The sequence below is a fragment of the Elephas maximus genome, chromosome 8 (assembly GCF_024166365.1).
Source record: "Elephas maximus indicus isolate mEleMax1 chromosome 8, mEleMax1 primary haplotype, whole genome shotgun sequence".
NCBI lineage: Eukaryota > Metazoa > Chordata > Mammalia > Proboscidea > Elephantidae > Elephas > Elephas maximus.
Window position 1 is genome coordinate 821089 of NC_064826.1, and position 27327 is coordinate 848415.

Consider the following 27327-nt stretch of genomic DNA (forward strand, 5'->3'; position numbering starts at 1 on the left):
GTCGGTGTCACCCAGTGCCTCCGCCGGCCGGTGAACCCCCCTGGTGGGCAGAGTGGCCCGGCCCTGCCCCATCCCCACAGCCGCCCCTCCCGCCCCGCTATCGCAAGCTCCTCCGGTCTTCCAGGCGGAGGCCGTGCCCAAAGGTGGGCGCCGGGGCCCAGCCGCAGCCGGGACTGGTGGGCGATGTGTGTGTGGTGGGGCGACTAGGTACCTAGTTACCGCACTGGGTGGCCGGCAACACCAGCCCTAGTGCCGCCACGGTCTTGGTGGGCCCTCCCCCGACGGCGCCGCCAGCCCGTCGCCTACATTGTGGACCCTGGGGTCATTTTCGTGGCACCCCCTCCGACAGTGTCAAGGGGCTGCGGTCCGCAACCGTGCACCGCCCTCCTGAAGCACTGGCCCGGGGCTCCCGGGCAGGATCCGGCTCAGCGCGGAGCCCCGTCTCCCGCTGGGATTGCTCACCTTCCCGGGAGCTCTAGGGAGACTCCGAGGCCTCGCCCGTGCCCTCAGCGTCCTCGCACAAGGGCTGCGTTTCCCGGCGGATGAAGCCAGCTTTCTGCAGAGCAGGGCGCCCTCAGACTCCTTTTCTCCAAAGTCTTGCACCCACCTGGAGTGACCCGGCACCGCCCTCCGAGTCCCTGTGCAGCCTCCACCTGCCTCTCCTCACATCTCAGTGCCTGTTGCCAACCTGGCCTTTCTTTCGCTTGTCCCAGGCAGGACCTCCGTTCTATCCATGTCCAGACCCTCAGCATCGCCACGCAGATACTATACTACGACAGCACTGGCCAAGTGCGTGTCTCCTCCATCCACCGGGGGCCTCCCTGCTCTCCTCAGGCGCACGGAACTGGCCCTCAGTAAATGGTCCTTGTCGCTATAATCCAGCCCTCTCTGCAGGTGGCCCAACAAACCTTTTATACCTATTTCCCAAGCCTCCTGGGTACAACCTCCCTTCCATCAGGGATCTTGTTTTCGTCGCCCTCACACGCATGGTCATCCCCACCGCCTCACCCCGCGAGGGGTCCACCCCACCTTTCCTGTCACCTGCCCTTCAGGCGCAGACCATCCACCTCCTTCGAGCCCTCCTCCCGCCCTGCCCGTGGGGCGGGTCTCCTTTCTGAGGGCCCTGCCGAAGGCCACCCATCAGGGCCTCCAGTAGCTCCCGGAAGCTGGAGTGCCCTCAGACCAGATCCCAGAGCCCAGCTCTTGTTCGGCTCCCGAGGCCCCTGCGATTTGGGGGTGTCATCTGCTCTCAGATACGCACGCTGAGGGTGAGAAAAGGCGGTGTTACACGCACCAGTCTCCTCCGGCCGGCGGAAACTTCCGGAAGGCTGCTGTTGTTGTTAGGTGCCCTCCAGCTGGTTCGGACTCATAGGGACCCTACGCACAACAGAAGGAAACACTGCCGGGTCCTGCGCCGTCCTTACAAGCCTTGTTACGCTTGAGCTCATTGTTGCAGCCACTGTGTCACTCCGCCTCCTTGAGGGTCTTCCTCTTTTCCGCTGACCCTGTACTCTGCCAAGCATGATGTCCTTCTCCAGAGACTGATCCCTCCTGACAACATGTCCAAAGTATGTAGGACGCAGTCTCGCCATCCTTGCTACTAAGGAGCATTCTGGTTGTACTTCTCCCAAGACAGATTTGTTCGTTCTTCTGGCAGTCCATGGTATATTCAATATTCTTCCCCAACACCACAATTCAAAGGCGTCAATTCTTATTCGGTCTTCCTTATTCCTTGTCCAGCTTTCACATGCGTATGTTGCAATTGAAAACACCATGGCTTGGGTGAGGTGCACCTTAGTCTTCAAGGTGACATATTTGCTCTTTGACACTTTAAAGAGGTCCTTTGCAACACATTTACCCAATGCAATGTATCTCTTGATTTCTTCACTGCTGCTTCCATGGCTGTTGATTGTGGATTCAAGTAAAATGAAATCCTTGACAACTTCAATGTTTTCTCTGTTTACCATGATGTTGCTCATTGGTCCAGTTGTGAGGATTTTGGTTTTCTTTATGTTGAGGTGCAATCCATATTGAAGGCTGTGGGCTTTGATCTTCATTAGTAAGTGCTTCAAGTCCTCTTCACTTCCAGCAAGCCAGGTTGTGTCATCTGCATAATGCAGGTTGTTAATGAGTCTTCCTCCAATCTTGATGCCCCCTTCTTCTTCATATAGTCCAGTTTCTCAGATTTTTTGGTCAGCATACAGATTGAATAGGTATGGTGAAAGCATACAACCCTGACGCACACCTTTCCTGACTTTAAACCAATCAGTATCCCCTTGTTCTGTCTGAACAAACTTCTCTGGAGCTATGTAAAGTTTCCTCATGAGCACAACTAAGTGTTCTGGAATTCCCATTCTTTGCAATGTTATCTATAATTTGTTATGATCCACACAGCCGAATGCCTTTGCATGGTCAAAAAAAACACAGGTAAACATCCTTCTGGTATTCTCTGCTTTCAGCCAGGATCCATCTGACATCAGCAATGATAACCCTGGTTCCATGTCCTCTTCTGAAACCGGCCTGAATTTCTGGAAGTTCCCTGTCGATATTCTGCTGCAGCTGTTTTTGAATGATCCTCAGCAATATTTTGCTGGAGTGTTATATTAATGATATTTTTCTATAATTTCCACATTTTGTTGAATCACCTTGGGAATAGGCATAAACATGGATCTCTTCCAGTCAGTTGGCCAGGAAGCTGTCTTCCATATTTCTTGGCATAGGCGAGTGAGCATCTCCAGCGCTGCATCTCTTTGTTGAAACATCTCAATTGATATTCCATCAATTCCTGGAGCCTTGTTTTTCACCAATGCCTTCAGAGCAGCTTGGACTTCTTCCTTCAGTACCGTCGGTTCCTGATCGTGTGACACCTCTTTAAATGGTTGAACATCGACTAATTCTTTTTGGTATAATGACTCTGTGTATTCCTTCCATCTTCTTTGGATGCTTCCTGCGTCATTTAATATTTTCCCCATGGAATCCTTCACTATTGCAACTTGAGGCTTGAATTTTTTCTTCAGTTCTTTCAGCTTGAGAAACGCCGAGCGTCTTCTTCCCTTTTGGTTTTCCATCTCAAGCTCTTTGCACATATCGTTATAATACTTTACTTTGTCTTCTCGAGACGCCCTTTGAAGTTTTCTGTTCAGTTCTTTTACTTCATCAATTCTTCCTTTTGCTTAGCTGCTCGACGTTCGAGAGCAAGTTTCAGAGTCTCCTCTGACATCCATCTTGGTCTTTTCTTTCCTGCCTTTTCAATGACCTCTTGCTTTCTTCATGTATGATGTCCTTCCACAACTCGTCTGGTCTTCGGTCACCAGTGTTCAATGAGTCAAATCTATTCTTCAGATGGTCTCTAAATTCAGGTGGGATATACTTAAGGTCATACTTGGGCTCTCGTGGACTTGCTCTGATTTTCTTCAGTTTCAGCTTGAATTTGCATATGAGCAATTGGTGGTTTGTTCCACAGTTGGCCCCTGGCCTTGTTCTGACTGATGATATTGAGCTTTTCCATTGCCTCTTTCCACAGATGTAGTCAATTTGATTTCTGTGTGTTCCATCTGGCGAGGTCCATGTGTATAGTCGCCGTTTATGTTGGTGAAAGAAGGTATTTGCAATGAAGAAGTCGTTGGTCTTGAAAAATTCTATCAGTCTATCTCCGGCATTGTTTCTATCACCAAGGCCGTATTTTCCAACTACTGATCCTTCTTCGTTTCCAACCTTCTCATTCCAATCGCCAATAATTATCAATGCATCTTGATTGCATGTTTGATCAATTTCAGACTGCAGCAGCTGATAAAAACTCTTCCATTTCTTCATCTTTGGCCGTAGTGGTTGGTGCGTAAATTTGAATAGCAATCGTATTAACTGGTCTTCCTTGTAGGCATATGGATATTATTGTATCACTGACAGCATTGTACTTCAGGATAGATCTTGAAATGTTCTTTTTGACGATGAATGCAACACCATTCCTCTTCAAGTTGTCATTCCCAGCATAGTACACTATATGATTGTCCGATTCAAAATGGCCAATACCAGTCCATTTCAGCTCACTAATGCCTAAGATATCGATGTTTATGCCTTCCGTTTCATTTTTAACCATTTCCAGATTTCCTAGATTCATACTTCATATATTCCAGGTTCCGATCATTAATGGATGTTTGCAGCTGTTTCTTCTCATTTTGAGTCGTGCCACATCAGCGAATGAAGGTCCCAAAAGCTTTACTCCATGAACGTCATTAAGGTCGACCCTACTTTGAGGAGGCAGCTCTTTTCCAGTCATCTTTTGAGTGCCGTCCAACCTGGGGGGCTCATCTTCCAGCACTGTATCAGACAATGTTCCCCTGCTATTCATAAGGTTTTCACTGGCTAATGTTTTTCAGAAGTAGACTGCCGGGTCCTTCTTCCTAGCCTGTCTTAGTCTGGAAGTTCAGCTGAAACCTGTCCTCCATGGGTCACCCTGCTGGTATCTGAATACCGATGGCATAGCTTCCAGCATCACAGCAACATGCAAGCCCCCACAGTAGGACAAACTGACAGACACGTGGGGGTTCTGGAAGGCAGCTCTTGCTAAATCGCGCGGTGGGGAAAAGGGCCTCTAACGGCCTGTCCACCTCAAAACACGTCCCTACTAGTGTGCCTTGTGCCTCAGACACCACCTTTCCAGAGCTGTGCTTTGAGGAGGTGGTGGTAACACCAGAAGCATAAACCACAGACTGGGTACAGCAGGCACCCGTTTTCTCCTCTGCCGCCTGAATCCAGCTACCCGGGTTAGCTGCCTGGTGGGGGCCACATAATTACATTTGCCCTATTTTAACAGCCTTATTGTAACACGTAGCTTTTAGTGGCGGCTACTCCACATCCGCTCTGGGCTCGCAGTCAGCCTCACGAGGGAAAACGCAGCCACAGGCTGGCGTGGGGGAGAGCGATCACCGGTGAAGGCGTGGAAAGGGACGCAAGCACGTCCCGGCGGGAGGGGCCTTGTGAATTCCCCAGACCGGCGGCTCCCATATGGGCTACTGTTCGCTTTGTTAAGGGGTTTTAATTTCTCCCCGGGAAAATGTGCCGAGAAGCAGGTTTGCATTTCAGGGAGTCCACGACCCCTCCCTCCCCACAGTCCCTGGAGCTGGTCACAGAACCTCTCCTTTGGACACGTCTGACCTCTCGCCAGACACCAACAAATTAACATATGAATACACGTTGCAGGTTAGTCGTTTAAAAAATAAACCAAAATTTATTTCTCCTCCCTGAATTGCCCCAGCTCAGCAAATCTTGTTTAAAGGTCCAGCTTTCAGTGATTCTTGCTGACTACACCAGCCAAAGAATGACTCTGTCACCCACTAGCTGTGTGACCTTGAGCAAGGTCTTAATCTGTGCTTGTTTCCTCATTTGCTGAAGGAGGGTAACATAGTGCTAATTCATACCTACGCCGACGGACGGCAGCTGCTTTTTTCATGCTGTTAATGAGGAGTGAGGAATGGAGGAAATCATAAAAAGTGCTCAGCAATTTTCTCCTGTGGATTTATCCCTAGATTCTTGAATTTTTTGTTACCATAAATAAAACTTTAATTTTTATTTTCCGCTGGAGGCCTTGTGGTGCAGTGGTTAAGCATTTGGCTGCTAAGCAAAAAGTTGTCAGTTCAAATCCTAGTTGTTGATATATGCAAATACAACTCGTTTTGGTGTACTAGTTTTGTAGTTACCTTATAAACTATCTTAGTTTCTCCACAGATTTTCTGTGTATAGTCGTCACCTCACCTGTCATTTTTGCTCCTTGCAGTTCCTCACACCTTTTATTGCTGTTTTCTTGCCTTACCACCCTAGCTAGCCCATCAACTACAGCGCAGAATCATACTGAGAGTGGGTGGGCCTCCTCGTCCTGTTCCTGATCTGAGGAAAGACTTCAACATGTTACCTTTAAGCATTGTTTGCTATAAGCTCCTTTAGGGGTAGATAATCCTTACCAGGAAAACCTGGTGGTGTAGTGGTTAAGTGCTACTGTTGGTATCCAAAAGGTCGGCGGTTCAAATCCACCAGGCGCTCCTTGGAAACTCTGGGGCAGTTCTCCTGTTATAGAGTCGCTAGCAGTTGGAATCCACTCCACAGCAATGGGTTTTGGGTTTAATCATTATCAAATTAAGGGAATTTCCTTTCTCAGAGTATCTGTGAACATTGACTCTTTCTGCATCTGTTAGGATGACTGCCCCGATTTTTCCTCCTTGCTACTGTGTTTACCACTGGTGATTTTCAAATGTTAAATCATCTTTGGACCTCTCAGATAAACCCATAGTGGCCATGATGTTTGATTCTTTTTATATATTGCTGGGTCACTTGCTATTTTACTTCCACATACACTGTTCAAGATGAACGTATGGTTTTCTTTTCTCATACTGTCCTCAAGTTTCAGTACCAAGGTTATGAGAGCATTCCATATTTTGTGCTCTCTGGAATAGCTTGTGCATCATTTTCTCCTTAAATGTGAGGTAGAATTTAGCAGTGAAGACTCTGGGCCTGTAGTTTCCTTCGTAGGAAGATGTCTGTTCACAGATGCAATTTTCTTTCAACTGCATGGGAGTGTTCAGGTTTTCTATTTCTTCTTGCATCTATTTTGTGTTATGTTCTTGTAGGAACTTTATATTTTACTTGAACTTCCAAGTTTTTGGAGACATTGCTTGTATCACCTGGTCGTCTTCCTAGTCTGCAGCATCTGTAGTGATGTCACCTTTTTAATCCCTGAAATTGGTTATTTGTGCCCTTTTTTTGGTGAATTTCACCACAGGCTAGGAAATGTTATTGTTTTGTTAAAGACTTTTTGGTTTTATTGATAATACCTATAATTGCATGCTATTTTGCCTCTTACCTTTACAGGTATCCTATTTTAACTCCTGTGCCTTCTCAGGCTTTGTTTCCACATACTGGTTTATGCCTATAAATTTCTAAGAACTGAGTTTTATCCTAGAAGTTTTGATACTTTCTTAGATCAATTTTTTTCTAATTTCCATTATGATTTATCCATTGACACAGGTTATCAAGCAGCATAATTCTTATTTTTAGTATGTTAAGAATTTTTAAATTTCTAGCTGACAAGCTAAAGTATGAACAGAGAACAGACTATAATTTCAATACGTTTAAATTTGCTTAAAGTTGCTCTGGGGCTTGTACATGGTCTGTTTTCATAAAGTTCATGTATGCTTGAAAATAATGTATATTCTGCAGTCCTATGGTGCAATGTTCTATATCTTTATCAATCAGATCAATTTTGCTAACTGGCATATTCAGATCTTTTCTATCCTTCCTGATTTAGTTTTCCTGTCCCAACACTTTCTAAGAAAGCTATATGAATATCTCCCAAATATGATTGCAAATCTGGATGTTTCTCCATTTAGTTCTTTAAATTTCGAGGCTAGTAGAAAGAATAGGATGATTAAAAAAACACACTGTCAATACAAAAGATGGCAGGAATGGAGGAAAAAGCCTCAGAACACATGGGACTGACATAAAACACACAAGTGGAGTATTAAAACCTAATTTTATCTTAATTACATGATGTGGGACACTCCATTAAGGGCTCCAAGAATGAAATTTGTCAAGCTGGATTAGAAGATAAAATGCACCAACTACTGTTTCTAGGAGCCACAGCTAAACACAAGGACACAAAAAGGCCAAAGTCTGACCTTCCCCATGCCAGGCTCCTTCAGGAGGCAATGGCTTCCTGGGGCACCACAGCCCTCCTCCATAGGTCTCCCTCCCACTGGGCCCCTCAAGGGTGTTCCCGGCAACAGAGGTCTGGGGGAGCTTGTCCCTATAATGATGTGCTGAAGTGGATGTTGCTTTTTCTGTTTACAGGTGGTCCCTGGTGGGTGGCATACAGCAGGGGAGTTTTCAGGCCTCCCTGAAGCTCAAGGAGAGGGAGGGAAGGTTCTCGGTTGCCCCTGGGCTTGAGTGTGGAGAGCTGAGGCCTTCTCTGCCCACCGCCTCCCCCCACTCAACCTCAGTCTCTAGTTCAAAAGGCCCCTCTTCTTATGTCAAAGTAACCAACTACTTTCTTCCTTAAAACAGCCCTGTAGCCCTGTAGAATGGATGAAAGAGAGATGTTAAGTTGTAGATGACACCCAGGATTTTTCACCAAATCGTTGGTTCTACAAGGTTTTCAGTTAACAGTTGTGAAAGGCTCTGTGCAAAGTGCAGGGTGCAGAGATGAGCTCCAGTCCTGGCTCTGACACTGAATGGCCGCATGACTGTGAGGAAGTCAATGTTCTCTGAGCCGTCTGTTCATTTACGCCCCTCCATAGGATTTGTGCGATGGCTAACATTTGTAAAGACAAATTCCCCCAGTGCGATACCAAGGTCCATGGTGGGCCTATCCTCTGCTGAGCATAGGGGGGAAGACAGGAGGGAGAGAGGATGAGGATAGACCGCCACTCGCACTGTACCTGTGGGTCCTGTCTCCATCCCCTCCACCAGGCTGGCCCTGGCTCTGTCAGCTCTGAACGTGCCTCACTTTGCTTCCTCATCCATGGTCAGTCTTTGTGGGATCTCCGCAGTGGAGGCTTTGAGACTTTGTCTACTCTATTTCAAGCAGCACCCTGCTGTGATCAGATGGGCATCAGTCCCACGAGTCATTTCAGGGTCATTCTTATCCTCAGCATGCTTCCCCACCCCTTTCTGGAGCAGCTTGTCCACCTCGAGCCACCTTCCTGGGCTCTAGGCCTGTAGCCCGCTCCTCCCTGAGGCACCCCAAGAGGAAGGGGCGCTGCATGGAGCCCCCATGCCAGGTGCCAGCCTCTTGGGCCTTGTTTGCTGTGGGAAGCTTGGCCCAGCAGCCATAGCTGCCCAGGTGTCTTCAAGGGGAGGAGCCCACACTCCCCAAGCTGCACCACTGGCAGCCAATCCTCTGCTCCCCGACAGCAGCTTTGGGAGAACCCACGGAGGACCTTTCCTCCCTGGGCCCTGAAGCTGCCTCACTTGATGAGAGATTTTGGGAACTCAGGGTGGGAGGACGTGACCCGGAGGCAGTGGTCACGCTGGTGGTGTGTCTGGCTCAGGCCTTCTCCTCCCATGAGGACAGGGGCAGCCCAGGCCCTCCTGGAATACCATGCTTGCCTAAGTGGTAATGTGGTAACTGGTCAGAGCCCATCATCCCCTTCTATAGGAGCCATGGGCCTTTGCTGTTAATTCTTGAATCCACAAGGGTTAGTCCAGCATAGACCAAGGGTTAGCGTTCTGCCCCAGTAGTCTGTTGGCATTTCCTCCCAGAGGGCAAGACCCAAACCACAGTGCTCTGAGAGCAGGATGGGGGGATGGAAAGAGGTGGTTGTACATCCACAGCTACACAGAGCCATGTGTGTACATGGGGTGTGCACACATAACACAGCACACACACACATGCATACAAAGCCCTCACCTATACACACACCACACGCACACCTTCATATACACACATATGCAGAGCACACTGCACACACGTACACACTTGCACACCCCTCACACATATACATACATGTATACACTGCACACATGCACACACATACGTACTGCAAACACAGCACACATAGCCCTCACACACACATACCCTCACATACATATGCACAGACACTGCACACAACAGAGCACAAATGTGCACACATATCCGTCACACACATGGATATATGCACTGCACATACCCTCATATACACCCACACGTATTTACTGTACACAGCACAGCACACACACACACCCTGTAGATTTGGCAGGGCCAGTGGGAAGATCAGGGAAAGGTCAGCAACATTTCATTGAACCTGAGCCAGGAGAGACAGAGGCATGGCTGAGGACCCCCATCCCACAATATCCTCCCTGAGCAAACACCATCCTGAGGGTCCAGGCCAGTCAGGGCAAAGGGCTTCAGAAGGGCAACGAGAAGGGGACCGTGGGTGCTGGGATGGAGGGGCAGGGTGCCCCCCCTGGGGGTGGTGGGGGCGATGGGAGCATTCTCAGCAGGACTGGGGAGGAACTTAGGGCCCCCCACCTTGGGTCTCTACGCCCGCCTCCCCAGGGCCCCTTGGGCACAGTCCCCTGGGCTTCCCCTGTGTCCATGGGCCAAGTTAGGATGGTGGCTGGTGCAGCTATGGCAGACGGGGGTCCCACCTCTGCAATGGCCTCAGGAGGTGGGCTGGTTGGGGAGGACACCGAGCCAGGCACTGGAGATGGGTAGGGGCTCTTGGGGGACTGCACGATTCTGACTGCACAGCCACAGGTGGGTCCTGAAGGTATGGCTAAAGCTGGTGGTGTGTCTGGAGGAGGCCGCTTCCCCATGGGGGACCCTGCAGAGCCACCGTCTCCCAGCCCCCGCAGCAGCTTGGGTCTGGGCCTGGCGGGACCTGTGAGTCTCCGGTAGGGTGGGCACCTGTGAGCACCAGGCCTCAGCCAGGAAGCCCAGCCCTTCAGCTTGCGGCCCTGCAGATGCCGCCTGACCTGATTCACCTGGTCCTTCACAGCAGCCATGTCTCTCGACAGGCTGGCCAGGGTGGTGGCAAGCCAGTCCAGCTTCCCTGAGAGGGCAGCACCAAGCCTGCGCAGCTCCTGCTGGAGGTCTGTGCAGGGGCACGGTGGCTGGGTGCAGGTGGCAGGAGCCAGGGGTGGTGACTCAGGCAAGGCTGTGGTGAGGAATCCCCCCTCAGAGCTGGCTGGAACCAGAGGAGGACTGCTCGGAGCTTGTCGGCAGTGAGGACTGTTTCTCTCCCCAGAGATCTCTGGCAAGGTGCACCCTGCTACCACCTCACCTGTGACAGGTGGGCTGCTGTGTCCAGGCTCCAGGCCCCTGAGTCTCCAGGCCCCGGATCCAGGGGTGGGTCCAGCAGGCTGGCAGGGCCCAGGCCTCCCCTCGAGCCGACGGGCAGCACGCAGAGGCGCAGACGGCCCTGCAGTGGGCAGGGAGGTGTGAATTCGAGTCTTGGACATGGACATGGAGCACCTGCCAGAGCCATTCTGACGTGCGGATGCAATGACACGGCCTGAAAGGTGGAAATCAAACTTTCAACTTTAAAGGCTGCAGATGAGACGTGAGGTGGTTGCCCTTCTGGTCCTGAGGGGTGCAGCCTGTGGGTGAGGTGTGAACAGACTGCTGAGCGTGCCACTGGCTTAGTGACTCCTACAGTCCCTGCAGCCCTGCATCGTGCCTCTGCTTGTCTCGGGCGACAAGATAGGGACAGCAGGTAAACACCTGACTGGAAGCCCTCTTGCTGGGACTTTCCTAGGTCCCATCCACCTGCCTTGCTGCCCTGCTGGGCTCCCAAGGCAGACAAGACATGGAGCAACCTGGTCTGTGCTAGGCCGAGACCAAGGTGTGTGACTGGCGGCTGGGCTATAGAGGGAGACTGAGCTGCCCCTCCTCACCACTGCCATTAACCCCACCGACCCCACCTCCTCAGTGCTGCTGTGGCACCAGCAGGCCCGAGGGCTCTATTCTCATGTCTCTCCCCTGGCAACGGGGGGTGCCTCCTGCCTTCCTTCTGGTTTTTCCCGGCTGCAGCAAATCCTGCTTGGAGCGTGGAACTCGGGGTGAGGGGTGGGGTGGCCTCAAGTGGTGGGTGGTTTCCCCAGCTTTCTGATGGAACTGCCTCCAAGGCAAAGGCCTTTCAGGAGGCAATCTCACATCCACACGTTTAGGGAAGCTTATTGCATGCATTTTTAACACAAGTATTCCCTGGACACTCCTCAGGGGGCTCTAAGGGAGCTCTCGGACACATGCACCCCTGAGACACTGAGAAGAGGTCTAGAGGATGCTCTGCAGTAGTCAATACAAGTGACAGGTGGGCCAGAAAGCCAGACACAGGACTTCCAGCCTGCCCAGAGTACAGCCAGGCTCTGTCTCCTTGTCCCGTGTGTCCTCCAACAGAGAGGCGGGTCCTATGACCCCGAGGAGACCCTGAGCTCCCTGCATGGACCCTGCACAGACATCTCCGCCCAACTCCCTGCGCCAGGTTTCTGTAGTCCCCGGGCTGTCCTTTGGGCCTTCCCACAGCTGCTGCTCCTGTGGCTGGAGGGGGGGACACCAGGATGAGCTTACCCAGGAGATGTAGGGGTCCTGTGTCCTGCATCCCCTGCTGTGAGTTCACCCTGGAGATATGGGGGTCCTGTGTACTGCACCCCCCACACTATGAGCTCACGCTGGAGACGCAGGGGTCCTGTGTCCTGTACCCCCTCCCCGCCCCATGAGCTTACCCTGGAGATTCAGGGGTCCTGTGTCCTGTACCCGTACCCGCCTCCCTGCCCTGTAAGCTCACCCTGGAGACGCAGGGGTCCTGTGTCCTGTACCCCCTCCTGCCCCATGAGCTCACCCTGGAGATGTGAGAGTGCTGTGTCCCATACCCCCCTTCCGTGAGCTCACCCTGGAGACATGGGGGTCCTATGTCCTGTACCTCCTACCACCCCACTGTGAGCTCATCCTGGAGACATGGGGGTCCTGTGTCCTACATCCCCCCACCATGAGCTCACCCTGGAGACGTAAGTGTCCTGTGTCCTGTACCCCACTCCTGTGAGCTCACCTGGAGACGTAAGGGTCCTGTGTCCGGTACCCACCTCCCCCTCCCGTGAGCTCACCCTGGAGACGCAGGGGTCCTGGTTCGGGCTCCAGCCTCTGGTCTTCTCCTTCTGAGCTGCTGAGGCTGGGGCTGGGGCTGGGGCTGGCCAAGCAGGTGAAGCACAGGGGCTGCGCGGGCAGCATGCCCTCCAGAGAGTTCTCCAGGCAGTGCAGCGGGGAGGGCTTGGCGAACACCACTGGGAAACAAGAACCCAGAGCCTCTGCCATCCGACAGTCAGGAGGGGCTCTAAGTGCCACCCCTCTCAGCTCCGCAATGACCTTGATGGTCCCACTCTGATTGTGGGCAGCCCTGGCCAGATGCCCAACCCCTCTGGAAGTCACTGGGGAACTGCCGGAAAACCTGAGGCCCCTGGGAATCGGGCGCCAGCCAGGCCTGGGTCCTGGGCATCGGCCACCACTCCTCCAGTGCCTGCCCACAGCCCACCACAGTCGCTGCACGCTCCAGAGGGCTGTTCTGGCCTGGGGGCGTGTTAAACACTGTGTTTGGTTGAAAAGCTGTCATATTGGTTGTTTTGGCAAACACAGGCCAGAGCTCTCCTGGCGATTAGACTGTGGCCCTCCCCAGTCACAGCCGGAAAAACAGCCAATCCGTGCCCAGAGGAGCCCCGTGGACAACAGCAACGGTGTCCTTTTCCTCTCCTTCAGCACTTTCGTTTTGATCTGTCTTCTACCTTCAGAGGAGCTCTAGCTAGCGGGCTAGGAGGAGACTATGAGATGGAGGAGCAGAAAGGGGGCCAGTTTCCTCTTCCAGAGTTTTAACTGGAGGGAAAATGCCAGGAGGCTTGGAGGGCAGGGCTGCCCCCACCTGGCTGGGGCCCTCCTCTCTGGGCCCCCGATGGCAGGGGGTAGGGGGTGAGGTCGATCAAGAGCCATGGGAGCACTGCTCCCCCTGCTGCCTGAGTTGGCTGGACTCTAGGACCTCAGGCATCCCCAGAGCCTGTAGTCTCCCAGCAGACCCTGCTGTCTAGTTTCCTGGGGGTCCCACAGTGGGTCTATGCCCAGATACCAGGCATTCAGCTGGCAAGGCCAGGGCTCACAGGGACACAGCTGGCTCAGGACTGGAGGGCTGGGAGCTCCACCGGGCTTTACCCATCACTGGGCACAGGTATCTGAGCTCTGGGGCTGCATGGCACCAGGTCTGTCTCCATCCCATCGCTAACCCTGAAATGTGGGACTGAGTCCACAGCCGCCAGGAAGCAGTGTCTGGTCCCAGATGCCTGTGCGGCTGCAGCTTACCTTCCTCGGGTGCTGTCCGGGTCCTGGGCTCTGCACCTGAGGGCCAAGGGCAAGTGGGCTGTGGCCTCTCTCTGTGGTGTCTTTCCAGGCCTTGGGGCAGGGAGCTTCCCAGTGGGCTTCCTGGAAAGGTCAAGCTTGCTCAGTCCCAGTGTCAGAATCTGCAGCCCTGAGGGCCATGTCTGGGCCACTGAGCATCCCGTGGCACCCTGTTCTAGGGCAGCCCTGCCTGGCTGGCCTAGGTATGCTGACCTAGGACCTGTCCAGACTCTGCATGGATCTTCCTGCACCAGTGAGTACACAGACGCCTTCTTGGCCGTGCTCAGCTACCTCCTCTGATGGTGATACCCCCACCAGCCCACAGTAAGGTCTCAGGGTGGAGTGCACACAGTCTCCTTCACCTTTAAGGACTGTCACCAAAAACAGGACCCACATGCTGGTGGGACGAAGCAGGCCATGTAGGCAGCACCGAGGTGGCAACAACAAGAAAACACACACAAATCACAAAGTCTGCACCTCTAACAGAAGAAAAAGAACTAGGGGGACTAAAAGTTTAGACGCAAAGGCCCCTCCTGGATGAGTGATATACTGTTTCCTTTCCTGAAGTCGTCAGGTGATTTCAGGTCCAGGCAGTGGGAGGGAAACGAGAAAGCACCAGACCCTCTGGCTGCCTCGTGTGGCTCTATGGCCAAGTGGGAACTGGAGGTGTCCTCAGGGGACACTGCCAAATGCTGGTGCACAGAGGAAGCTGGGTGCTGGGCCAGAAGCTTCCAAAAACTAGGGTGCCATCTCCCATAGCCTACCTTCCTTAGAAAGCAAAGTCTACCCACAGAGGACACATTAAAAAGAAGTGCCTACTCCATACAAAAAATGCCAGGTGGCTGCTATCAGCACATCACGAAGACAAAACACAGAGATGTCAAGATCAGGTCATGGCTGGACGTGAGACTGAAATGGCTGCACAGATGCTGCCCTGAGCGAGGGGATAACCAAAAGGTCAGTGGCTGCTGGGTTTGAACTGCTGACCTTTTGGTTAGCAGCCTAGCACTTAACCACTGCGCCACCAGGACTCCTTCAAGTGATTATATTACCCATTGAAAGGTACGAGGTAGAAAGAAAAGTCATTTGCATTTGGGGGGAAAGTCCCACACCCATGGGGACTAAACACTAGTGGGACACAAGGAATTGGCTGCCTGGGGTACGGGACCTGCTGAGTCTAGGTCCAGGACTCATATTCATCAAGGAGGTCAGGGGTCTGCAGGCCAGGCCAGGCCAGGCCAAAACCAAACCCACTGCCGCTGAGTCGATTCCAACTCATAGTGATCCTACAGCACAGAGAAGAACTGTCCCATAGTTTCCACGGAGCAGTGGGTGGATTCAAACTGCTGACTTTTTAGTTAGCAGCTGTAGCTCTTAAGCACTGGATGGGGGAAAAAAAGGCAGCCAAGAAGGGCCATGACAGTCCCACATGACTCCAGAGAGCTCTACCACAAACTGCGATAAACAATTGCTCAGGACTGAGGGCAGACACAAGGTCACTGACGGCCTCTCTGAGGGAGGACTCAAGGTCACCTATAGGCCCCTGAGGGCAGACATGAGGTCACCTATAGACCCTGAAGGCAGACGTGACGTCACCTGCAGACCGCCTGAGGGCAGACTCGAGGTCACTTACAGACCGCCTGAGGGCAGACTCGAGGTCACTTACAGACCGCCTGAGGGCAGACTCGAGGTCACTTACAGACCGCCTGAGGGCAGGCTCAAGGTCACTTACAGACTGCCTGAGGGCAGACTCGAGGTCACTTACAGACTGCCTGAGGGCAGACTTGAGGTCACTTACAGACCGCCTGAGGGCAGGCTCAAGGTCACTTACAAACTGCCTGAGGGCAGACTTGAGGTCACTTACAGGCCCCCTGCGGGCAGACGTGAGGTCACCTGCAGGCCGCCTGAGGGCAGACTCGAGGTCACTTACAGACCGCCTGAGGGCAGACTCGAGGTCACTTACAAACTGCCTGAGGGCAGACTTGAGGTCACTTACAGGCCCCCTGCGGGCAGACGTGAGGTCACCTGCAGGCCGCCTGAGGGCAGACACTAGGTAACCTACAGGCCCCCTGAGGGCAGACGTGAGGTCACCTGCAGGCTCCTGAGGGGAGATGTGAGGTCACCTACAGGTCCCCGAGGGGAAATGCGAGGTCACCTGCAGGCCTCATGAGGGCAGACGTGAGGTCACCTGCAGGCCCCTGAAGGCAGATGCGAAGTCGTAACAGCCTCTCTGAGGAAGACTCAAGGCCACCTACAGCCCCCAAGGGCCAACGTAAGGTCACCAGCAGTTCCCTGAGGGCAGATGTGAGGTCCCCAGTCCCTAAGATGCTTTTACTTGGACTGTGTCACGTTTTTTGAAGCTGGAGGGCAGTGAGGGTGCAGACACTCTTCTCTGTGGTTGGGACAGGGAAGAACTGGACACTAAAAGAGATCCCTCCTTACCCTTCTAAGGGAGGTTGGACGATATCCTCTGCCCCCAATCCCTCACCTCCTGAACAATTCCTGCATCTGCTCCTGCTTCTGCCCTACTCAATCCGCTTCCAGGTCTGGGCGCTGACCAGGGAAGCAGGGAGGAACAAGGGCCAGCTTTTCCCACGCCGAACCACCTGAGCCAGCCCAGCTCACCTCTTCTGGGGCGGTGCCTCTGGCTTCCCTCAGGACTCCGGAAATCCAGGTCCCCATCAGTGCTGCTGGGCGAGGAGGAACTGTCAGCGCTGCCACAGAGGATTGGGTGGCAGGCAGGGTGGTCTCTGACAGGACCCTGCAGGCCCAGAGGAAGAAGAGGCCCCATGGTCATCTCTGTGGGAAGACAGCCGTGTTGGTATCATGGAAACCCCGCAGGCTGGCGGGGCAAAGCACCAACCACCAATCTCCCCTCACTGCTGTCTGTGGTGAAAGCTAGTGCTGAGCTAACCCACTGAAACCCCAGCTCGCCTGGTAAGATCCAAGGGACTAGGCTTTTAAGGGAGGAGGTGCCAAGCTGAGAACTGTCTGGGGGTGGGGGCACACCTGGGCCCCAGGCAGGGCTCTTGGACCTCAGAACACCTGGCAAAAGGAGAAGTGTGGCCACTGTACTTGGCACATCCCCCAACTGTTCACAAGGGACCAATGCCACCTTGACCCCACAGCTTACCTGTGCTGTGTAATTCGTGGGGCCTCAGCTTGGGCTTTGGAGACCCCGGGGGTCCTTGCTGGGGGCTCCAAGACCAAGGGGCGGTGGATGGCTCGGGGGGTGATGACACACTCAGAGGAATGCCCTTCAGACAGGCCTCTAGGGCTTCCAGAGGGGAGCTTGAGGCCCTGCTGGCTGGAACAAGAGGGATCTGTCAGTGCCCCGGCTCACCCAGGTGGGTTGCCCCAGCGGGCCTTCTGCAGGGATCACCAGGCAAGACACCCTCCTCTGGGGGGCTCTGACCTGCTCTCAGCCTCACAGAGAGGCTGAAAGAGCTGCACCTGCAGGCCTGAGGGGGCGGGAAGGAGACACCATATCTGAGTACCTGCTTTTTGGGAGCAAACGTCCTTAGGATGTCAGGGCCACAGGGCAGGGGCCTGGAGGGGGTGGGGTTGGGGGAGTGGCTGACATGGAAGAAGAACTGACAGGGAAGGACGACAGGGGGCTGTCCTCTCCCTCTGCGGAAGCAGAACCTGTCCAGGGAGTGTGGGTCCCACCAGGGGAGGGTCTGTGAGTCCAGTCAGTGGGAGCAGACCCCAGTCTTTTCCCAAGTCATGGATCCCTGGAGGCAGCTCCAGGGTCCTGCACCCTCCAGGATGAGTGGAGAGCAGAGGACTCTTGGACAGGATGAAAGGGCTGGGGGGCAGTTCCGGGGTGGGTGGGGAACCCAGGACCATGGCAGAGGGGAGAGGTCTGCAATGGTCCAAGCCCCGTGGGGAGGCCTGGAGGCCTCATCTGGTGGCTGACTGATGTGCGGCAGCATGGCCGCTGTCTGTGCCCATGCTCAGCTCCCTCTAAGCAGGAGGGCCGCAGGGTCCCCGTGGCCTTTACCTCCAGAACCTTGTTCCCAGGCCATTGGCTCTTCCTGCTGCGGTGGCTGCCCTGTTCCTGAGGCCCCTGGAGTCTCCTTTAGGTGGCCCAGCTGACCCTGGAGGGCGCAGGCCCCTGGAGCTGCCTCCACCTTCACTGAGGAAAAAGGGACAAGCCATCATCTGGGACCCCCCTGTCCCAGCCTTGCAACAAACTCCAACAGCAAGCCGTTTCAGCAGGGCCAGAATCTGGAACTTCGGTCTTCGAGCAACTCATTCAGTCCTGCACCAGCCACTGCCTGGTTCGCGCTTGACTAAAAATGCCTGTCTACGTACCTCCCAGAAGTGCATGGGAAAACGAGGAAAAAGATATAGCAGTGCCCTCTCGAGGCCGATCAGTTGCTCCTCCTAGCTCCCAGGGACCTTAATGGGCCCTGGGTGTGAGGGGCCCTGTCTCCAGTGGAGCTTTTACAAACTTTACTGTACTTAACCCTCACAGCAGCCCAGGAGGTGGGGACCCTAACCCCGTCTGACAAAGTCCCTCAGCATCTGCCCAGCTGGTCAGTGTCCGGCCTGGGAGCCAGGCCTGCCTCCCACACCATGTCACCTAGTGTCAACAGACACACCAAGTCCACAGCTTTCTCCCCAGAGCCCCCACATGGAGAAGAGTAAAGAGCACATAACAAACCTGGACAAAATAGAGAAAGCACCCTTCTCTGATTCTGAGCATTCTTTCTCTAGCTAGCTATGTTTTTTTCTCCTTAAGAAAGCCACCAGGCTTCAGAGATGATGCTAAGACCTGGAACACTGCCACGGTGGTGACTGTCTTTCAGGAATACATTCTGAAGCAGGCCAGTCTGCAAGAGGCAACAAGAGCCTCTCAGGGGCTTTGGGAGCCCTGACCTGACAGGTCTGGGACTCACCTTCTGGGGCGGGCCTCCTGGGTGCTGGCTCTAGCCGGGTGAGCCTCCAACTGCTCAGGGTGGGGTGGGGGCGCAGTCTGCTTGGGGGCACTTTGGGATGCTGGGGGCCTGGCACGAGGATTTCTCTCAGGCAGTCGATGAGGCCCTGCAGGGGGCTGCTCCCAGCAGAAAGTCCTGTAGGGCATGTGGGGTGAGGTCAGTGCAGTCCTGGGGCATGTGGGGCAAGGTCAGTACAGTCCTGGGGGCCATGGGACTGGCTCAGAGCAGTCCTGGGGCCATGGGGCCAGCTCAGCACAATCCTGGGGTGTGTCAGGCGAGGCCAGCACAGTCCTGGGGCATGTGGGGTGAGGTCAGTGCAGTCCTGTAGGGTGTGTGGGATGAGGTCAGCGAAGTCCTGGGGCGTGAGGGGTGAGGTCGGCACAGTCCTGGGGGCCATAGGACTGGCTCAGAGCAGTCCTGGGGCCATAGGGCCGTCTCAGCACAGTCCTGGGGTATGTCGGGGGAGGTCAGTGCAGTCCTGGGGCATGTGGGGCGAGGTCAGCACAGTCCTGGGGGGCATGGGGACGGCTGAGGATGGCTTAGTGCAGTATTAGGGGGGGTGGGGATGGCTGGGGGGTACAACTCTGATTCAGCACATCCAAGCCTCAGCAACACCAGTTAAGAACGTCAGCGGTCCCTAAGAATTCAATCTGAGCTCCTGGGGCCTAGACCTTATTTTAACGTGTAACAAAACGGCAAATCCCCACTGGATGTACCCAGACTAATGCTTTCCTGTTTACAACACGAGCGTAGGTATGTGGCCACACCCCATTGAGCCACACTGTGCAATCTTAGATTTGTCTGGTTTGGGGCTTTTGGGTGTTACATGGGGTGAGCTCTGGCCAAAGAGAACTGAAGCAGCAGTTCTTGTACCCTCATAATTATGCTACCCCCTTAAAAACCTGAACTCGATTGACTTTGGTATGGCACCCTATAAGCCTGGGTGTGGATGTGCATTTAAATGATGATGAGACCCTGCTCCCTATTTGTCAGTGCTGTGATCGGAATGCGACTTTCCCTTTGTGTGCTACTGCTGCTCCCACTGAGATGGCGTTTCCTTCTCGTTCTGCTCTAAGCGTTTCTAACATCCTTGGTTCCCTCTTTGACCCGTGAGTGGCTCCACACTTCCATGATGGATTTCTGTCCACCTGGGTTTTGCTTGGTTATCAGTCTACATGAACTGCACTGTGACTGGGAACAGGTTCTACATGGTGCAAACCATCCAAAGCTTCTGGAGAATTCTCTACAGTCACTTTTCACTGTGAACTCGGCCCTGGGGCCTGGTGAGAGCAGACAGGGGCTCTGGGAAACACACCTCACATCCTCCTCGCCCCCCTTTCCTGACTCAGAGTGCTTGTCTATCCTGAGCTGAGCAGCCCTGCTAGGGGTGGGTTCAGGGTGTTCTCTCCCACGCCCCCTACAAGTATGCTCACCTGGCTCCAGGGCCTCCCTCTCCTGGCTCCAGTGGCTCTGCCCCCTGTTGGGGCTGCACAAGGGCACCCAGGGTTTGCTGCCCAGGACCCCCAGGCTTTCCTTCCCTGTAGACCCTGGTCCGCCAGGAGGTTCTGCTGCAGGAAAAGATGAGTGACCCTGGGAAGCTGACCCGAGTCTAGCCCCCAACATGGGACAGGCCCCTCTAGCTCCCAATGTCCGCGACTGTGGGCATGTGGTAGGCCAGCTCCCAAGGGCTTGTCCCAGGCCCACCCTGTGGAGCGATGGTTAAGATCCTCTCCTGCTTCCTCTGGTCTAATGGTACCCACAGGCTGTCCCGTCCACATCTCCTGGGGCCCTCCCCCCAGCCCAGCTTGGAGTTTGGCTCAGTGAGTCAGGCTCGTGGAGATGCTGACAACAGCAAAGTTTCAAAGACTACACGCACAGCCAGAAGGCTGCATGACCAGGAGACCAACCCTAAGTCCTCCACGCTGACAAGTGAAAGAAGTAAAACCTCACTCACTCCAACTGTACTTCCGCTTCTTAACATCAAGAAAACATGACCTTCAGAACAGAAACAGTGGCGCTGACTGACTCACCTGCTGGGCTCGCCCGCACGCTGTCCACACTGGCCTTGCCACCCTCGGGGCTGTCAGTGCCTGGGACTTCCCGGAAGAGGAACTCTGGGATCTCCTTCACCAGCTGTACCAGGGCGGACAGGGGTAGACTGCACCTTGTCACTCCTCCTGCAGAACAGCAGGCTCACCATCAGGCCCCGCACCTGTCCAGCCCCTCACGGAGGCCCCTGATGCAGGAGCAGCCAGGGAGGAGCTGCTGTCCCTTGAGATGGGACCCGTCGGGGGCTTGGCCAGGGTAAGTGGGGGTGGTGGTGGTGGAGGGGGAAGGGCGGGCTGCCTCCTCCATGCCCCCACCCCAGGTTGCGGGGCCCTCGTCCACTGTCATGCCCCCTACTGTAGGCCTGCGTGTTGGCTTGGGGGAAGGGCACCATGTGGGGGGCTGCTCTGCACAGGCAGCCAGGAGATGAGCTATGGGCTGGTGGCAGGTGAACCTGAGGCCAAGGATGCTTTCCAAGGCGACCCTGGGCTCCTCCGGCACTTCTCAGTGAAACAGACGGCACTGTAATGGGCTCCCAGTGGGGAGGGGTGTGTGGTGAGTACTGGAGGGGCTGTGGGTGCAGCGGGGCAAGGTGGAAAGGCTGGGTCAAGCAGGATCGTGGTCATAGTGTCACCGAGGAGCCAGACGGCTGAGGACCACATAGGAGGCTGTGACACCCAAAGGGATGTGCCTCTGCAGATGACTTACCTGAGGAGCCTCCCTGGCCATGGGACTCCTGCTCCTCATCAGCATGGCTCCCACCCCCCATGGTTCCTTCTGGCTCCGTAGGTGACAGGAAAGCAGACAGTGGGAGCAGCTCAGCAGCTCCTGGATGAGGAATGAGGGGACTGTCACCCTGGGAGTGGAAGCTGGTCCCCACCTCCCTCCCACCAGGCCCATGCAGGTGCCACAGGGCCCATGTGACATGTGGCACAATGCTACACGGAACACACGTTACATGCACTTCATGCGACATATGGTGCATACGACACGTGTGCACGTTACACGTGGCACACATTACATGAGACGTGTTACATGTGGCACACATTATGTGCTGCATGTGTTACGTGTAACACATTGCACACAGCGCACACATTACATGAGACACGTGTTACGTGTATGTTACACACATTATACATGGCATACAAGAGACGTGTTACACGTGGCACACATTCACGTTACACACATTATACATGGCATACAAGAGACGTGTTACACGTGGCACACATTATGTGGTGCACATGTTAGGTGTAACACATTACACCCATGTGGCACACACATGACATGTGCTCCATGTGGCACGCACATGGTACAAATGTTACGTGTAACACATTACATGTGTTACATGTTATGTGTTATATACAGCGTGAGTTCCACGTAACACACATACTACTTACATCACACGTTACCCATATCACGTGATGTCACGTGACATGTTACAGACAACACGCATTGCACATAACACATGTAGAGCATGTATTACATGTAACACATTGCACACATTACACATAACACACATCACGTGTTGCATGTGGCACACATCATGTGGTGCACGTGTTACGTGTAACACATTACACACATTACACATGGCACACACATTACGAAACATGTTACATGTAACACATTACACGTGGCACATATATTACGAGACGTGTTACATGTGGCACACATTACGTGGTGCACTGTCACATGTAACATTACACGTGGCATGTTATATAATTTACGAGAGACATGTAACACATACTATTTACACTCCACGTTACATGTAGTATGTCATATGTGACATGTTACAGATGACACACGTTGCACATAACACACATTGCATGTACAACACATTTTACGTGTTAACACATGGTATACATGTTACACGTGCCACACATGTTGCATACGGTGCATGCATTACACGTGGTACGCACATTACACGGAGGTGCAAGTGTGATAACCCAGGCTCAGATCAGCGCGCTGTCAGACCCGAGATCTTCCTGCTTAGAATTTGGCGAGTCTGTCAACTCTGAGCTTCGCCCTCACCGAATGCGCTCATGACCCCCACGACCTAGAAGACAGCGCAGCTGCCTGCTCAGCCTGGAGCCCTCAGAGCAGCCTCCGCGCAGCATCCACTGTAGACGGACACACTAAGGACCTAGAATGCAGTCTCCCAGCTACTTCCTGGGGCTGGGGCCACGCGGTGTGTGTGGACTGTGAGGGGCCACCCTGCCCAGCACCTTGGCCCTTACCCAGCGAGGCCAGCGCTGAGTAGTTCTCCTGCATCACATCTTGGTAGAAGACCCTCTGTCCCTCCTCCAGGAGCCGCCACTCATCCTGTGAGAACCGCACAGCCACGTCCTTGAAAGTTATGCGAACCTGCGGGCACAGCTCGGGGTCGGCTGGCTCCATCCCCTCTACCTGGGGACCCGCTGGGAGAGGCTGGGGTGGGAGGAGCAGAGAGGGGGTGGCAGGGGTCTGCAGGAGACAGCCCTGTGCGCCCGGCAGCCTGGGACCCCAGCCAGCCCTAGATTCGCCAGGGCAGAGACTCATCAGCGTTCACAAGCAAAGTCCCCTTTGAAAATACAAAGACCTGAAGCCCTAGCACCATGGCTTAAAAAGTAAGTTTACAAACAACACTGGTAAGAAAGACAAAAAAAAAAAAAAAAATCCATGCTTTACAGCGAATATAAAACATCAAGAATCAAGCAGTAGTATTTCTACGTTGTTCTTCCCATCTCCACCTCTGAGCCATGCGTGAGACTCAGGCCTCAAACTGAGGTTTGGTGTCCTCACACTGCGTGTGGCTGTGACTACAAGTGAGCCATTAAACACCAGCTTTAAAAATTTTTTTTTTTACCAAGTCAAGTCTGCAGGAATGGATCACAGAGGTATTTGCAACAAACATTACCATTCCCAGTAACCCTTTAGTAAAAACTGCAAATCTAACAGTTGTTTAAAGATGGTAATGGAAGGGGGTCCTGAGTACACAGAAATGCCCCCACAACCACCTCTAGGCAGGATATTCCTGGCCTTGGGCAGGGGGTGGGGAGCAAGAACCCAGCACAACCAAGCTTTATTCTCCATGAAGAGCTACCTTTAACGAGGGGTCTGCAGCAGGCAGCACTTTCTTCAGTAAAAAACCAAAACCAGACCCGTTGCCATCAAGGTGACTCTAGCTCACAGCAATTCTAGAGAACAGAGCAGAACTGCCCTGTAGGGTTTCCACAGAGCAGCTGGTGAATTTGAACTGCTGACCTTTTGGTTAGTGGTAGAGCTCTTAACCACTATGCCACCAGAGCTCCTTTTTCAGTAAATTGGGGACAAATGTTGTCTGTCCTCAGCTGAAAAGCTGCTCAGCGCTGGTTTCCTGTCCTGCTGGAGATCTAGTAAATCAATATCAAGTCTGGTGTGCTCCCAGGATGTCCGAGCCCAGGAATCTGTATTTTCAGACTTCCCAGTGATTCTGGCACGCTTTAGGTTGTTGACTTTAGGCGTTCTGGAAATGAGAACCCCATGGCTCCTGACAAGGTTGGTCCTGGGCTTCCCAGGCCACAGAACCAGAACCCAAAGGAGCCACTGCAGCAGACCTTTGGTGCTGCTCCCACCCAACACGAAGTCCTGTGCCACCTCTGTGATATTTCTCAATTTTTAGTTGAATGCCTTGGTTCTAGGGTACCTCGCCACCCCAGCCACTGGTCGTCCGCTAGCCCAGTCTGCGGTTAGGAGGTTCTCAGCACTCAGGCTGGGGAGAGCTCAGGGTGAAGTCCTGGATTCAGGTGCCCTGGCCAAGCCTCTGAACCCACGGGGGCTTCTGACCACCTGTCTCCTAGGGGTATCACAAGGAGTACACAGGTAATGTCAGCACAAACAGGGACACAGTGAGAGCCTCAACGTGTGACTGTGGCCACACCTGTCCACAGACCCTCATCCTTGAGGCACAGGACAGGCTCCTTCACCTTCATCCATCCATCCCCCCCAAGCCCCCCCGTCTCAGGTCTTCAACTCCAGGCTAAACGTACTCAGTTCCCTCAAGCATCCTGAGAGATGACTTCCAGGTCCCTGGCCTCTGGGCACCCTGACAACTATTCTGGGACACAAACCAAAAAACCAAACCCAGTGCCGTCGAGTCCATTCCGACTCATAGCGACCCTACAGTACAGAGTAATACTTCCCCATAGAGTTTGCAAGGAACGTCTGGCAGGTTTGAACTGCTGACCCTTTGGTTAGCAGCTGCAGCACTTAACCACTACACCACCAGGGTTCTGGGACACAGCTCTTATAAAACGCCCATGGGCTGACGGAGGCCAGGGCTGGCATTCGGGCCGTCTGCCTCTGCCCAGGAATGTGGGAAAAGGGAAAAGTCTGCGAGGGAGCGAGGGGAATCCCACTGGATGGAGGTCTGGGCCCTCCAGCCCCCCTCCCCAGTGCTGATCTGGGCTGATCCAGAACTGCTCAACTCACTGCTGCTATGTTGACCCCTCCAACGCCCTCCGCTCTGCCTCTAATCCCGGCACAAAAACCGCAAGGGCCCACAGGCCCCCCACCTTTCCAGGTCCCTTCCGGTCTATCAGGCCTTGTCCCCCGCCCCCCCCCCGCTGCCCCCGGGCCCCTCTACTGCCGCTGGTTCCCCCTACACCCCCCGGGGCCACCCTGCTGACCCCGGGTCCCTGGAGACGAAAACTCGGTCACCCTTTCGCTGCTGCTCCCCGTCCCCGGCCCGGGAACTTGTGATTGGGAAGGACGAAGCGTAAGTCCGGGAAAGGACCCGGAGAGGAAAAAGGATCGCTGTCGGCGCGTGGGAAGGGGGGCGGGGGCCTTCCGAGGGCCTGGGTCTCGGGGCCACGAGCTGCGCGCCGCAGAGCACCCGTCAGTCCCTCCGCGCGTCCGGGATCGCCGGCCCCGCCTCACCTGGCGCGCCATGCCCGGGCTCGGCCTCCCGCCCACTCCTCGGCGGATGTAGCTTCCGGCGTGATGGGCGGAAGCTCCTTCTCCTCCTCCCCGCCCCCGCGTCCCGCATCCCAGGGAGTGGTGGGCCCGCCCCGCGCCGCGCCCCGGGCCAGGCGGGCGGGGAACTGCAACTCCCAGAAGGCACCGCGGCACAGGGGGCGGGGCTTGTGGGGGGGCAAGGGCAGGAAGAGGGGATGGGGGAGAATGGTGGAAGAAAAGAAAGGGGCCGGAGTAAAGGGTGGGTGTGGGCTTAGGGCGGGGAACACCTTTCAGGGGGCCCAGCGGCGCCAACTCGGCGGTCGGGGATAAGGTCAGAGGACTACACCTCCCAGAAGGCTCCACCCAGCCTCTTGCAGCAGGGAGGGGCCGAGAGCGGAGGACTACAACTCCCATAGGGCACCGCGGCGCCCTCCCAGGGCACTGGGCGGGGGCGGGGCCGGCCCAAGAGGAGATGAACCACAACTCCCAGAGGGCTCGGCGTCGACAGCCCCAGGGGCGGGGCGGGGGCCTGGCGGCTGCTTCGCGACCGCGCGGGCCGGTTAATTAGACTCGACCCGGTGACTCCGCAGCCGCGCAGAAGCTGCGTTTATCCGCGCGGGGGCGGCGCCCAAGCCTGCGGCTGCGCGGCCCCCTTCCTCCCTCACGCACGCAGTCACTCACACGTTTTTGTCTCAGTATATTCCAGCGCCTCGGTGAGGGTGGGAACGCTCGGACCGAGAGCGTGTGGCCCCTTCGGCGTGGGTGTCCCGGGGGTGGGGCACCCCGGGGTGAGCGTTCCGGGGGTGGGGGCGTCTGTGGGGTGGGGTGTTCCCCGCTCGCGCTCAGGTCTGCCTTTTCCCCGTAGCACCTACCTGCACATGCCCGCGCGTGGTTACTTCTGCTCTGTGCCCTGCGGTGGCCCCCACAGCTTCTGGCCGGCTGAGGGCGCTCCAGTAGACGTGCGCCTCCACGCAGGTGCGGGTCGGTGGTGGTGGGCTGTGGGAGTTGCCGGTTGGCAGGTGAGCCTCGGGCAGAGGACCCCGCCCGAGCAGGACAAGCCTCCCTTTCCTGTCTGCAGGGGACACCTGTTAGAACCCCTCCGAGAAGGTGGGCGCGGTGGGAGGCGGATACAGAGTCTGGACGGCAGGAAGCGGGGGTCTGGCGGGATAAGCGCTGCGCCAAGTTCTGAACCTCAGTGTGGACGCCTGCCCCGAGAGAGCCCTGCTTCGCGTCTCCGCACCGCACCCCGGAGGTCCTCCTCCTCTGGCATGTCAGGGCCCTACCAGCGCTTTGCTGGTCAGCCCCGGAACTCTAGGGTACCATACTGACACCCTTTGGAGCGGCCCCCAAAGGAAAGGTGTGAGGGAGACTACTTTCCATCACCCGGGCATTGCCCCTTCCTTCATACCCCCGAGGCACTGCTGACCCAGACAGATGTGCGTATAGCGGACTGAAGGAGCGTTTGAGGATATCACAAGGCTTTAAGACCTGGAAGAGAGAAATGTAAAGTTTAGCATCTGATATAAACATTCCTATTATAGTAACTTTTGGTAAGTCCTTGCCTGTGCTTGCTTCGGGTCTGGT

General features: G+C 54.8%; 1 protein-coding gene across 15 annotated transcripts; it reads right to left on the reverse strand.

Annotated features, from left to right (window-relative positions):
• Positions 1-1201: 1201 nt before the first annotated feature.
• KRBA1 (KRAB-A domain containing 1) lies at positions 1202-25806 on the reverse strand. Of its 15 annotated transcripts, none has more exons than XM_049894410.1 (13): positions 25507-25785; positions 23067-23193; positions 21541-21660; positions 20817-20963; positions 20220-20354; positions 18748-18921; positions 17847-17976; positions 16977-17150; positions 16469-16604; positions 13808-13927; positions 12571-12747; positions 10752-10982; positions 1202-8579 (listed from the first exon to the last, which is right to left on the reverse strand). In XM_049894410.1, the coding sequence occupies exons 1-13, from the start codon at positions 25735-25737 to the stop codon at positions 8568-8570; spliced, it is 1914 nt and encodes a 637-aa protein (XP_049750367.1). In that variant the 5' UTR covers positions 25738-25785; the 3' UTR covers positions 1202-8567. The 15 variants fall into 15 exon arrangements, with proteins under 15 accessions (XP_049750367.1, XP_049750366.1, XP_049750365.1 ...); XM_049894409.1 differs by having other exon boundaries at positions 1202-8582; XM_049894408.1 differs by having other exon boundaries at positions 16469-16642; positions 17847-17981; positions 25507-25782.
• Between the last annotated feature and the right edge of the window lie 1521 nt (positions 25807-27327).